This window comes from Amblyomma mixtum, chromosome 10 (assembly GCF_055824585.1).
Source record: "Amblyomma mixtum isolate Tamu chromosome 10, ASM5582458v1, whole genome shotgun sequence".
NCBI classification, from domain to species: Eukaryota; Metazoa; Arthropoda; class Arachnida; order Ixodida; family Ixodidae; genus Amblyomma; species Amblyomma mixtum.
The window spans coordinates 31,307,463-31,322,376 of NC_143021.1; the positions used below are offsets into that span (position 1 = coordinate 31,307,463).

The following is a 14,914-nucleotide window of genomic DNA, read 5'->3' on the forward strand; positions in this document are numbered from 1 at the left end:
TCCGGTGCTCCCCCTTCGGCCGTTGTCGAAGTGTCTTCACCTGCTTGTATCTCCAATCACGGGCGAAACAGTGTCTCCGTTCCTCACGTCGGGCATTTCATCGAACTGGTATCTTAGGGGGTCCTATAGATACCGACGAATGCCTTGTCTTCTTTGACGTGGCGTTCCTCTTCACAAATGTGCCCGAAAAGCTTGCAGTGGCCGCTACCCGAGACGCTCTACAACGCGACGACACGCTTAGCGCACGAATCACACTCAGTGTAGGTAAAGTGTGCGGAATCCTGGAATTATGCTTTTAAAACACATATAACTCGTCTAAAGGAGAATCGCAGGCATGTGAAAAGAACATAAATGGGAGCGTTCACCTCTGTCGCTATGAGCAATCTAACTATGGAACATATCGAGAAAGGACCTCTAAGCTGAATTCAACCACAGGCAAATAATTTGCTCGGGTATGCCGACTACTGCTTCTCAGCCATGAAGAGACCCCAAACGAAAATTTCCTGTGTCATATAAAATAGATTGAAACGGATCTCATGCTAAATAAAAAAGGAAACACCCTTTCGTTTTGGGCCTTTAGGGCTTTTTTGGCCTTTAGGACTGAAACAATGCGGAGAAAAGAAACAGTATTCAGGACAATACTCCGCCGCGGAGTGGCACAGATGCCTCGGTCCTCTGTCGTTAGCTCAAGTGTCATAGGAAGTTGTGCCCGTGTACGGTATTCCAACCGTAGACAATAACGAGTAACGCCTGCAAAAAGGTTTCCACAAAATTTTCAAAATAGTTGTGAACTGCAAAACTGCAATAGTAGGATTTATCAAATAAACGCCGTAGGGGCCATAATGTCATTTTTGTTTTGTTTCAGCGACACGCATGACGACCGAAATTCAGGGAGAAAAAATGCTATTTGTGCCAGAGGCAAAATCTGTATGCACGAAAATGGCGGAAGACGCGTTACCGAGCTGATCTGAAAGATATTATTGATTGCATCTGCTAGTTCGCATATAAAGAGCCCTATTTCCAGCATAAAGAGCGCTTATTTCGACTGAGGTGAGTGCTATGTATAGCACACTACAAGTAAAAACTTCTAGTCTGCTGTGCAACAAGCTGTGTACAAACCGCTTTAAATATTTATTGTGTCTCATTCAAATCAATGCTCAAATAAAGTAACACCAGTCGTAAAGTTGTTTCCGCTGAAATTCGAGTTCCACGGTTTCACACCTGTTCAAATATGTCACTTCAAATATGTCGGAAACGTTGTTAGGAATCGCATACTTTTCTACTACACATCACTACACGTCACTACACATCACTACACGTGGATTAAACAGTAACTGCACTTCGCGGCTAAACCACAGCTTTTCTCTGCGCCTTTTAACTGACATAACTTTTAAGAGACGTATGTATCAATTTGGCGTTTTACGGCATGTATATTAACGCCTCCAACAAGCCATTACTACCTGAGCACTGTTTTAATTCCTGCAGCACGGTATAAATGTGAAAAAACTGATTAGATAACCCGCCGGAATCACCGTTGTCAGGGAAAAAAAAGCTCTCCTCAGCCGGTTATGTAGGAGATCAAAAGGTGGTGAGTCGACCATGGGAGAAAACGCCGTGCTGTTTCCCTAATATCCGCTATCACAGCACTCTCAGACGCAAGGGTCCTTCGTTTTCAGAAAAGCAGGTCTGTAGAACAGAGCCTTTATTATGGCCGTGCCTGGTCGACTCCGTGACATGCTCGTAAAGGTCATTCAGACAAGGTAGAGTTGCTCGAAAAAGAACACACACAACATAACGTTGGTTCTTTCGTTCTGGTCGCACGGGTTATTATTTTTGCGTGACTTTACCATGTCTGAAAAATTACACCAACCAGCACAGCATGTTCTGCTCAAGTATATTTCTTCACCTGCGGAACAATCTTTACGCGTTTCTTCATCGTAGCCTCATGCGTGCCTTCTTTTCGAGCAACTTTACCATGTCTGAAGAACTACAACTAAAGAACATTTATCACTTTTACCTCTCCAAAAGCGATCGAAAGACCCAATGAATTCTTAATGCTGGGCTTATAATCGACCCACTGAGCGTCACACACGTTGAAGAGACCACCAATTGGAAAGTCATTGTTCGTGGCAAACATGAAGTCACAAAGGGACATAATTTAATTTAGGATAATCAATATTCAGGAGAGCGTAGTCGCTGTCCATTAATGCGAGGAGATTCGCGCGGCGGCGGTTAGCACGGGCGCTGAGCACACAGGCCTCGCGCTACCTTCATAATCTCCAGGTGGGAATCGCACTCGCATGTGATCGCGTGACCACTTCGGGCGCACACCCGTGACTCGCGCCTCATGCAGTCTTCATCCCAACTGAGTATAGGGCGCGCGGTGGCGAGACACCGCCAACTCATCCAGGCGCTCTCAGGAAGACATCCTAAAATTCGCGAAGTCCTTCACTGAACTTTTACACCGCACTTCGCCAATCGTCCTTGGTGCCCACTTCAACGATAACATCATGAAGCATGCCGAGTCCGTAGTCGACGTAGCATTCGAAACCTTTGCTCTAAAAACAAATATAACGCAGTCGGCATCACTGAACGCGCACGTCGATCTGGAGTTTGTAGGCACTGTAGATTAAAGCAATTAGGCCCACAAATATGCATTTCGTGCGTTGTTTCTTTCTTTCAACTTGTTTCTCGCGAAGATTCATCGGGGTTAGTCCTACTTTGTTCGCATTTTTTTCCTATCAGCATACGGGTGATATTTTATAAGCAGTTTCACTGCTTGCATTCTGCGTTAAAATTAGTTTTGTATAGTAGCTGATTTATCATTGTTCTTGTTTTTTACCTGATTAACCGATAAGGCTCTAGTACGGCGTTTCCCTGCAGCACGTGTTTCTGTACTTATCTAATGTATACACAATATAGGTACACGAGCAATAAAGTTTCATTTTCGTGTTCTTGGAATTCCAGAAAAGTATGTTTATTGAAATTCCTCAAAGACCCGCTATACAGGATATACGGTACAGCGACGAGTCGCGAGGTGTGGGGAAGAGAGGGAGGAGGTCAAGGGGAAAAACGAACGACAACAAAGATGCGTTATAGAATATCTTGGATACCTGTTAAAATGACTGTATGACATCTTCGCATGGCTTCACATGCAATGCCTCATGGCTAGTATGCTATGGCAGCAATATCTGACGCAAAAAGCTGGTCCACAACCAACCTCATGGGCAACGCACAGTGTAACGACACTCATAGCGCAAACGAGTAGTCAGACACGTGGTGACGCCGAGAGCATTTCGAGTTGCCTGCAGCATCCACTGCCTTCCAGAAGGCGTTGCTTAGAATGCACCAGCTCGGGACTGCTAACTTATCGCACATACAGTCAAGGTAGCAGCTTTGGCGTTTTATTTCTTTCCACCAAAGAGTCATGCTTACAAGCAACATTTGTCGAAACTGGAACAATTAATTGAGCCCCGGACAGATCATCACAGTCTCCGGGTAGAATTTTTTTCTCACTGCATGCGTTTTATTGCAACACACCTACGTTCATGCACAACAAATCACCAACGCTCATCTCAGGCCGTGGCAACGCCGAATATGTGGCGGTTGTACATGAAAGGAATGTCCAACAAAACTTCCTGCAAGTCTACACGGGCAAAACCGGCTGACTTGATTACGTCGCCACTGTCCCTGTTCATGTAACAGCCACAAGTGAAGTTCGTGGCGAACGGGGCGAAGAAGTCCTGCAAGAACCTGGCCACGGTGCCCTTCTTGTGTCCCACGTGCTCACAGGACAGCAGCAGTCCGCCCTGCAAAGATGAAGCCCGTAGGTTATTCGGGACGCTGCGCATTCATTCATCGGGAGAGCACTTACAAGATGCATAGCCAGCCACAACGAATATACGTACTGCCTCACCCTGGCTCATTTTGAAGTAATCAGGTGTTGGTCCGCAGAAAACACACGCGCAGCCGAAGCGCAGTTCAAAACTGCAGCGCAAACAACACAAACTAAGAACGAAAACCACGCAAAGGACGAGACACAGGGAAGAAGTAGACAGGACCGCGCTCGTCCTGTCTACTTCTTCCCTGTGTCTCGTCCTTTGCGTGGTTTTCGTTCTTAGTTCATGGATTACCAACTAGCCCCCCATCGTACACTCCTTCAAACAACACAAGTTTATTGGAAGGAATAGTCATGCTTAAAAAACGTTGTTTCCCTCTCGCATGCCCCAAAGGCACAAGAACATCAGCCTCGTGTCTCAAGCTTCTCTTCTTGTAATCTTAGGTGAAATCAACGCGAACATACGAGTGCACAAAGTAAATGTCTCTATAGGGCAAGTGCAGTGTCGCAACTGAAACTCTGTAAGGTAGTGTCGTGAGCAATACGGCAGAGAACAAATTTTTTGCACAACAGCTGCGAATTCTGTGGATATTTCTCAGCTAAATTTGTGAATGAATTTTGCATATAAACATAGTTTGGAGTAGTATAGTTGCAGTATGACATATTAAGTGTAGTTAGTATAGTTTGCATATTCGGCACCAAAAGGAAAAATAGTATGACAATAGAAAAGACTATGCTTGTCATGGGTAACTTTGTAAGAATCTATAAATGACCTGCGCAAACTTTGTTCCCTCACATGTTGCTCACGCCTTACATAAAGTAATGATGAGTACAAAGCAAAAATTTATGAAAAGCACAGCAAAAATTCTCTCTATAACATCATATATGGTTCGAAAGGGGGGTGAAAGTCGTAAGTTCTTTTGGCCCCGATGCCAGCCGCCCACCAAGGGACAAACTTGCCCGGCGCCAAATGCAATACAAGCCAGGTGATCGAGTCTGCGTGTGGATGCCCATTCGCCGCCGTGGACTGAGTGGAACGCTTCAGCGCCGCCACTTGCAGAATCTTGGTGCCTTTCATTCGTGTGCTATTGCTCTCTGGCGAAGCTGTGCCATACAGATTCGGTGCTGTTAAACTGGCATTGAGTGTTCACGCTCTTCCGGGAGAAAAACGTTCAAACAGCTGATGTGTGTTCACCAAAATTATGCGTGAAGTCAATAAAGTGCCCCGATCATTTTCTGCTTATAGCTCACAGGAAGCAATTCGCGAAAGTATGCATCGCAACGACCACAGGAGAGTCGTTGCCTCCGATCGTACTTACTGCGTAGTCAGCCAACAAACACGCAATAATCGACAGCGCAGCGCGTCTTTTGGTCACCAATGCGTGCGCACTGTTTTCACTCAAATGTGGTGTCGAATGAATATGTTAGAGCGCGACTGCTGCTCGCATGCTTTCGAGGATCCTTCGAAGCTTAAGTGTACAGTTCACGACAGCGCACAATGCACCGCCTGCCACATGCTCGTGTCATCGTCGCCGATGTAAGCTGGTGATCACGCTCACGCGATCGGCAGTTTGTTGAACCGTCTGCTGCTGCCCTTGATAGCTTCCCGTAGGTTCATTCGCACCCACAGAGCCTATTTCAATTGTAGGCGCGCGTTACAAACGAAGCGTAGACACATGCGATGCGGCGGAGAGAATCTGCCTTTCGGTAGGGGGCGAGGTATTGCAGCCTTGACGGCAGAATCGACCGATCACGGGTTTGGCGGGCTAGTTGCGCTTTCTGGCCGGCTTTTCCGGTCCTTGGAAGTGGCGCCTCTGATTAGTCGGAGAGTTACATTGCAAATGCGTCAAAGAAATGACCTCACCACAGTTCAAGTTCAATTTTCACGGCCGCTTTGAATGTGGGAGCGTATCGGGACTTTCATTTTCGATTTTTTCGATTTTCTCAGCAACGGAACCACCTTTTCGTACTGCAAAAAAAAAACTTCGTTAGTGTTCTCGAGGAATAGTAAGTCCGCCTGCTAGTAAGTACGCCGTAGTGGAGCGCTCTGGATAATTTTGACCACGTTGGGCTCTTTAACGTGCACTGACATCGCGCAGTACACTGGCCTCTAGCATTTCGCCTCCATCGAAATGCCCGCGTCTTTCGGGTCAACAGCCGAGTGCCATAACCACAGAGCCACCGCGGCGGCTTCAGTCCTGCTCAGTTTGATAGTTCTCTCTAGTGTTCTTTTACGATATGCAGAATACGCATAAGCCACCTAGTTTCCTAGTCTTATAACTGGAACTATGGATCTGTCGATGCATGCTGGGCTGTTTTCGCTGCGTACCAAGTTGACCTTAAAACTGACACCGTAGTGTGCTAAACCACCACAAGCCTCAAGAAGGCGTACATGAAAGCGCTACATTTAGTTTTGATCCAAAGCCATCTAATGAGCCTTGCTAGAAACAGGCCGCAAATTAATTATTTCGGGAGCTAATGCTTCCTGGTTAGAAAACACAGGCTCCACGCTGTAGTGCCTACTCGTTATAAGACTAATTATCAACAAAAAAGCTGAAAGGTCAGTTGCCCTCACAGCATCACAGCCAGCAGTATTGCAATGTGCAAATTCTCCCAAGAGATATGTTACATGCTAGTGGGCGGACAAACACATTTTGGTAGTAGATTTCTTTTCAGAGTTCTCTTGTCAATTGAGCCCCTGCTGCAGTGATGACATAATTGGGATGACTAGAATTGCATATGCGTTTATCATCCAAAAATACACTTGTCCAGCAGCAACGCCACCTGATGTTCCTGGGGGCACTATCTTCCTGTCACAATACAGTAATTCAGTACAGTTAGGGTGAGCACCATATAATCTGCTCACCCTAAACTGGTGTCTATTTCTTCCCATAATCGCAAAAGTGCCTTCTCTTAATGAAGACGTACAAAAGAAGCATACCTTCAGGAACCATCTCACCACTCCTCGAAAAATAACAATGCGAAAGCACTTCGCCATCTCAGAAGCCACAATAATATTCACAAATATTCCTCGTTCCCTTCAGCTTTCTTTTATTGGAACAAACTGCCATCTACTGTTGTGAACTGTAATTCAGCTGTTTTCTTCGTAGAACATGTTAATAGCCTTGTATTGACATCGTTTCCACCGTTGTGCCACTGTGATTATGAATAATTTTGTATTTATTTTTGCCACTATTTTTTTCCTTGTTCACCCCACTATTGTCATTTTTCTATCTTGTGTCCACTTCTGCATGGGCCCGAGTAAATAAATAAATAATAAAAGTAAACATAATGTATTAGCCATTCACACTCTGGAATGCTGGAGTACATTCCGCTGCATTATCATATGGGATAATACCCGACCCAACCCACTAATAAACCTTAATTCATCTACTAATCCACCTTCATTCAGTTTCTGGGGAATGCCTACGACCATAATTTTGATTTCACTTCTGCATGGGCCCGTGTAAATAAATAAATCTAAACGTAGTTTCAGTTGTTTTTACAGCAGAATTTCTCAAGTTTGTACTCGTCTCAGGGGAAGACGCTGCCACAGTTTTGCTTTGTTGTTGAGTCATTATTTAGTGAAAGGGAAGTTATGAATTACAACCGGAAAATTGCTGTATTTAATTTCATTGTTTCTTTCTGCCTCTGTGCGTGTGAGTCTATGTGCGCGCTCATGCGTATTTTGCAAAGTCAGAATTTGTTAAATATGCGCAGTAATCTGTTAGATATATAGGGTATGTTTGGGCAGTAAAACGAAGCATTAACATCGCGAACCAGTATAATGCCCGCTCTTTCTTCACCTTCATGTTCTCTGATATTTAGATGCACTCTTTGCGTAACACCTGCATGGGGCACAGGTGTATTGCCTTTACTATTCATTTAACCCAGGCCTAGCCATCCACGATAACCGCCTCAAGTACGCCAGTCATTGCGCAAAACAGATGTTTCGACGCTGGCGGGCTTCCTCAACTAATCAGAAGCGACAACGTATCATGGCTTATACAAGCTGAGCATTTGAATAAGCCTTTGGTTTCACAGTATAAGACACTGAGAATGTCCAGATATGCTTTACTGGCCCCTACAAATTGTAATGGTTGGTTTTATGAAGTTTAAAGACCCAAAGTGGCTCAGGCTATGGGGACGCCATAGTGAAGGGCACAGATAATTTCTACCGCGGGAGGTTCTTTAACGTGCACTGACATCGCACTGTACATGTATCTCTAACATTTTTACTGGAAAATGTTAGAGGTAAATGTTGGAAAATGTCACTGGAACTGATGCGTGACATAGCGCATGAAAGGTGCATGCGAATCCGTTTCATTTATTCGCCCAGCTGTCCGGCTCGAAAAACATCAATTACAACCACCTCGAAATGCCGGATTGTGGCATTTTATTTTCTGTGTGCAGTCATTAAAGTACTTGCAACATGCACTGCGTTCCATGGTTAGAATCTCGCTTGTAATATGAGTGAATAAATAAATTATGCAAATTGTAAAGTTATAATTGTATATGTGTAATGCACCGTAAATAATGTTACTTAAACTATTGTCCGGATTGCCCTAAAAATTGGGACGCTTGATAACTAGACTGCTTTGTAAGAAGGAAGATTAACGTTTTGCACTGCATCATAATGCCCTGCTGAATTTAGGGGGCCGCTGAAACTTTCAGTTTCAAAGCAAATGTTCCGAGTAAAAAGAAATGGCCGCTTGCGCCGCGGGCCACACACAGGTATCGCTTGCAAGGGCCTAAATTTCGTGTCCGCGTTAAATGCGGGAATTCACTGTATAGTCGGCATTGAGCATCCTTCTTTTAATAGCAACGGTATCAAAGTAAGGCACCTGGTTGGGGAAAAAAGCATTATACCCGGCTCCTCGGCACGCCACGTAGCTGCGTCCATGGCCGAGCTTACTACCTAATCAAAGTTCCGATTCATCGTATAGCATTTCCGCCATAATCACCTTTCACCCCTGCAATGCCAAGCGAACACGTCGTCAGTAGGTAAATAAAATTAAACAACGCGACGGTCAGGAAGCAAAAAGGCGGTGACATGGAGGTTACGTTTTTAATATCAAGACCAGTGTAGGTCACATTGTGTACAGGTGTGGACAAAAGTAAGCGGAGAACCCTATTGCCTTCGATCATTTTTCACACGTTGTCTAAATTAAACTGGCAACTATTTTACGCTCCGGCACTTAGAGGACACCACTGCGCTCTGTGATGGAAAAACAACCTTTCATCATTTCCAGTAGGGAAGGCTTGATTGCACTTTCAAGGGAATAGCGTGCTCTGTTTACTTACATCTGCAACTTTACGTCAACGTTCCTCGAGGACAATTACCTCTGTTTTTTTTTTTTTTTTAAATGGAAATTGAATTTTATTTTCTTTTTTTTTCAACAGAAAGAGGGAGCCCGGGCAAAATGGCCAATTGGCCTGACGAGGTCCCGGCACCTGAAGCAGGGGCAGCGGTGCGCAGCACATACCATAGGTATACAAGCATGATTTTCAAAGCATGGCTCTCAAGCGATGCCTAGTCAGCATTTCTTCTCAGCACAATTTCGCCAACTCTGTTGCGCCAATGTTAAGGACACTTTTGCTTGATATCTTAGCATGTTCAAGTTTTCCTTGAGCATGTGATATTAAAGCGAGAGCAAAGAAAAACATGTTGTTAATTGACAGAATAAATGAATTTTTAAAGGTGCTGTTTCTGTATTTTTTTAAATCTCAACATAACTAGTCCTAAGATCATTTCGATCACCTAATAACATAACAAACAAATGCGAAGACGGTTTTCGTCCGCAAGTGTGGCTTATTTATTCAAGAGCAGTGTATTTAGATGCGAGGGAAGTAACGGTACTCGAATGTAGTGAAGTGCATATTACTTAGCGAAATTCTATGCTACACGCGCGTGGATATTGTACTCTTGAGACTCAATATCCTTGTTCGTGCAATGGCAGAACTTCAACTGAATAATAAACAGTTGTTGGCACTCAGGTAACATTATTATTCTTTAATGAGTACTCCTACGGGTGAGCATTGTTGCATTTTGAAAAATCGATAGAGGCTAGCAGAGATAAATGAACGGTAGAAGCCATAACTTCGATTCGTTCGAGTTGTTTAGCTTTTGTGTAAATTACAGACGAGGATATCTCACCTTTCTCAGGACTCGCTTGCATTCGCTAACCACCTTCGGGCAGTCCTTCGCGGAGCACAGCACGTAGGTGAGGAGCACCACGTCGAAGTGTCCGTCGGGCAGCATATGCATGTCTTCCCCGAATCCGCAATAAGAGCGCTCCAGCTTCACCTGGAAACAGAAGGAGCTTAGCAAGACGTTCAACTGGGCTAGTTGGTAAAGATTCATGGTGACAACACAGCGCAAAAAGGTGAGGAACCAGAGTTAGAAAGACACAGGACAGGCGCTGTCCATGTATATGCTACCTGCTTCGTGAACTCTTGCGACAAGCTAGCACCAGAATTTCGTCGGCATATTTTCTCTCTTTTGGAGAAAATACTGGCATGAATTCTATACTGAATAGTTCACTAGAACCTTCCCATTATTCGCATTCGACAAACAGAACGAAGTTTACTTTACCCATGTATACTTAAACAATTCGCGTTCCTTGTAAGGGCTCTCTTCGGCCAGTTACTACCTATTCGACCTCGTCACAGGCAGAATTTTCAAGAACTGCGACTTCTTCACTGTAGATCTCATAAAAGATCACAATGCAGACAGCGCAACTGATAGAGAAGTTCGCCTTGTTGGTAAGAACGGGTTTGGTTGCAAGATGGTCGGTATGATGCGAGTTGCCAGCGCACGTTTTAAACTTCAGTATGGCGCGGGCGCATATCCTGTCAGTTCTTCGGAAGCGTGTAGTGTGCAAATGTTTTTTTTAGCTCGCAAGTCACGTATTCATTGCTGGCGCCCTATTCCTCTGCTTCACCAATACTCTTAAAAGAGATGCGAATGAGTGACACCCTTTTCTAAGCTTCAATTTCCAATCGTTTCGCAGTTGAGCGCGCGTTCTGCTTAGTTTCTTAATTAAAAATCCTGCAGATAAGCTAGCCATCAAGCTGCCAACAAATGAATATCTCTTCGTATAGATCTTCAAAATCGCAATAAGCGCCTCTTGTTCGCGTGGCAGTGTCTTCAGCGCACCAGCCGGTGCGTATGTGGTATGTGAGTGCACGAGCGCGTGCGTATACATGCGTTTCTCGCTTTCTCCCCTTTAAGAGGTTCACAGGTTTTCGTGGCCAAATCAGCTCCTGGAAGGTTTCGCCTTTATCTCTGAGAAAAAAAGGCATTTTTTTTTCTTTTTCATTTCGCTGTAGCTAGCCTGCTTGAAAATTTGTGAATACAGGGTCAGCTTGGCGTTAGCGATACTTTCAATGTTCTTTCTATCAGTCTCTTCATGTCGGATGGATTTTTTAACGAATATCAACGGAATACTTATGACTTTCTGCCTTCCGTCATATAGCTTTCATTTAGTCAGCTCCTCAATAAACCTATACGTTAGACCACTAACACATCGTACATATCTGACTAGTCATAATAAATGACAAACGTTTGTTCACAAAAAAATGAAGCTTCCAGTTTAACCGTTTATATTGGAATAGTTAGCGTAAGCCTTTAACGACGGTTACAAACGCAGAATCAGCGACACTAATTCGGACTTTAACAATAAACATCACATAGAATTCGAGCCAGCTGCAGGGCCAATAGTATGAGAATGATACACAGCGCACAAAGGGAAAAGGGTGGTACCAAACGTAACCAGCTTCGAGCGGCAACATGTGGGTCAGAACGAATGTCAATGCAAGAGGACAAGGACTAACGGCAAAATCGGGTCCAAAAGTTGGATAACGCTCTATAGGAACACTACAGAAGGATTTTATTCAAAGTGGAATAGAAGATTACAAGGTACTCCAAGTGACAAAGCAGTTCAAAAAAGACATGTAATTGCCATCGCTGGAAACGTTTGAGGGAGAAGGCGAGACTCATAGCGAACGCTCTGGGCAAACTGAGCACCGATACGCTGCAAGGTTTTTGTGTAAGTTTGACGTTGTGTGCGGGAGAATTCGGTGACTAGCAAGTAAATGCAGGTGGCAAGGAAAAGGGCAAAATACTCGGCACAGGCTGAAATACGCAAGTAAGCGATTAAGAAAATTTTCGGAAGAAAATAAAATTCTAGCTGAACGCAATACAGAGCGGCTAAAGGGGAAGTTGAAACGAATGCCTTCTTCAAAATTTTGAAAGGCTAGCGAATTTATTTTTCGGAATATAAATAGACTTAGGCTATGAGGGACGCGGTAGTGGAGGGCTCTGGATAATTTCCACCACCTAGGGTTTTTTAACGTGCACTGACATATCACAGTACACGGGCCTCTAGAATTTTGCCTCTGTCCAAATGTGACCGCCGTGGTCGAAATCGAACCCGCGTCTCTCGGGTCAGCAGCCGAGCACCATAAACACGGAGCCACCGCAGAGGCTTTTTTCTTGCATTTACACCGGGTGTTTCCCGACAGGATTGTGTACGTGCTAAAAATATTAAACATAATGTTATGTTTATGCTTTCTGTACACTGACAAGGAGATCAGGATATGTTCTTATAGAGAGCGCTTCAACTAACTTGTGTCAAGATTTAAAGAAACAACCATGTGCTTTACAAAGGCTTGACTAGTTCGCGGGATTAAAGATTGCGGTCCTGCTCTTGTCAGCAATTTTTCTAAAAGCACACAACTCCGTAACTAACAAAGGCAAATCAACTAATATTGATGTCCTTGTGTTCACCGCGTTATATCCAATGTAAAAGTTGTAGTGAAAGTGTTGTGTACCTCTTCTTCGTCCACCGTCTCTGTTCGAGCTTTATATTCCTTTTAAAATAAAGCTGAGAAGCGCTCATTTCTGTTCCTTTCTGCAAAGTAGCAGTGACGTGGCTTCTTTGTTCGAACTTAAAATTAAGCCCGCGAGATTTAAAACTTTTCGCGCAAATATGCTTATCCGCGTCGCAATGTTAGCATACTGAAACGTGCCCAGACTTAATGAACACAGTGGCCAAAACAGCATTGTATGGACACGCCTTTGGTAGCAGATGTGGTTTTGCGATGACTGCGGGTGCTTCGTTCTGTTGGATTGATTATGCTGCATCCATAGGGCTTCATTATTGCCTAGAGGGAAAACTGCCACCGCCGTCTATGCCAGTTTCTTAATAAGCACCTCATCTACCGCAGGAATCCCGGGAAGGTTACGTTTATTATTTGGTCCGACTAGTGTTGGGTCGAAAATTTGGATTTTGCTTCTGAATAGGGAGCTGCGCCGCCTTGCGGCGCAATACTCTTCTCTGCGCACTGATGAAATTATTTTAATAGTGCGCTTTTCACATCTTCAACAAAATTAAAGTTAGTGTTAAGCTGCTATGAAAACATTCACAGCATGTCTTGCATGTCTGCCGCCACAAGAGTCATATTGTTATGGCTGAATCCACGTTTCATGTTTAACAATAGCCGAGACAAATACGCAACCTCATCAAGGATGACGACTGGGCGAGTTGGTACTGATTCATCTCAGAGCCAGCCAAAAGACGCAACTCAGGAATATCTGCTCGGCTATCAGGAATCTATCCCATGTTGGGCTATCAGGAACTCAGGAATAGGCTGGGCTATCAACGAATTTTATCGAAGGAAAGAGGCCAGAATCCGGCAAAGATGCACGTGTACATGAACAGAAACCAGTGAAAGGGCGGACACCACACGACAGCCCCCGTTGCACTATAGTGCATAGCCTAAAAAGCGAATTCCTTCCGTAAAGATTCTCCGACGACTTAGCTGTACACGTGGCTTTTTCTTTGAGATGCAGTGCGCCTCACCTATGTCTCTACATATTGCTTACCACTTCCATACACAACTGCAGTCTCACGGAACTCAGGCGTGCAAACAGACGGGTCATCTTCCGGTTCACATTCGCTGGATTGGCTATGCAACGCCAGTTCTATCTGGCTTTTCTAACTAACTCGTGGATGTCAATTGGAAGATGACCCGTCAGTTTGCACGCCTGAATTCCATGAGACTGCAGTGGCGTATGGAAGTGATCAACAAATCTGTAGAGACATAGTTGAGTCATGCTGCATCTCCAATCAAAAGTCACGTGTACAGCTAAGCCATGGATCAATCTTCACCGAAAATAATTTGCTTTTTTAATACAAGGGCGACTGTCGTTTGTTGTCGACCTTTTCACTAGTTCTCGGTCATATGCGCACGCATCTTTGTGCTAGTCTTCTTTCGCCTCTTTCATTCAATTAAATTTCAGTTGAGAGTCCAGCCACTGTCCTGTTGCGTTGCGTTTTTGGCTGGTTTTGAGCGAGATGAACGAAAGCTGCTTTTCCCAGCACTCCTGCGTCTGTCCACGGTGCACGAAGTGCAAATATTTGCACATTTAGCTGCAATATCATGTATAGAGTAGATCGGGGTCCTACATTATACCATGTTTTTTTTTTAACTCGGTACAAATTGGTCTTTAAAAATTCGTAAAAGGTAAAACCATACGATCGGTACAGGTGGGTTATAGGGTATGACGATCATTACGTCGGCTGAAGCAGGTTAAACTACCATTAAATATTAATAACTAATTAAAATTTCAATGTTTGACTGGTGAACATTATTATGTATAACGAAATAGGAGGCCACCAACACCCAAGGCGAAAATAGTTTTTTTTTTTATTCCTAAGTCGGATCTGTGGTTCCAGATATCGAAAGTAGAATTATGCGCGCAAAGCGACCGGATACCGTAACGGTGGCGAGAGATGCCCCGAATATGGTACAGCCCCACAACAAAACCGGGAAATTCTCGGTCACAAAACAGCAAGCCCAAATCACTTTGTGAGAGACCCGCACCTCACTAGCAGCATTCTTAGTTAGCTGTTCTCGGCTCTGCCACTCCGTACGACGTAGTCGCGCAGACGCATCCTACATGGGCCTTCCACTGCACTCCGTGCGAAATGAAAGACAGGAAGTGAGTAAGAGTTGCCAGTCTCGTTTGTCGCTTTACCTAGTCTGCTGCGCCGACGAATTTTTGGCCGC

The 14,914-nt window shown here is 44.4% G+C and overlaps 2 protein-coding genes across 4 annotated transcripts in view; both read right to left on the reverse strand.

Annotated features, from left to right (window-relative positions):
• LOC149325529 (thiol S-methyltransferase TMT1B-like) overlaps positions 1-14,914 on the reverse strand; it is an 80,350-nt gene that overhangs the window by 42,151 nt on the left and 23,285 nt on the right. The gene's annotated exons all lie outside the window — the stretch shown is intronic.
• LOC149325532 (thiol S-methyltransferase TMT1B-like) overlaps positions 3,048-14,914 on the reverse strand; it is a 53,027-nt gene continuing 41,160 nt past the window's right edge. For all 3 annotated transcript variants that reach the window (XM_089563760.1, XM_089563761.1, XM_089563759.1), the window contains exons 3-4: positions 9,996-10,145; positions 3,048-3,809 (exon numbers count right to left, since the gene is read on the reverse strand). In XM_089563760.1, the coding sequence (XP_089419886.1) occupies positions 3,576-3,809; positions 9,996-10,145 (384 nt within the window). In that variant the 3' untranslated portion in view covers positions 3,048-3,575. The remainder of the gene's footprint in view (positions 3,810-9,995; positions 10,146-14,914) is intronic.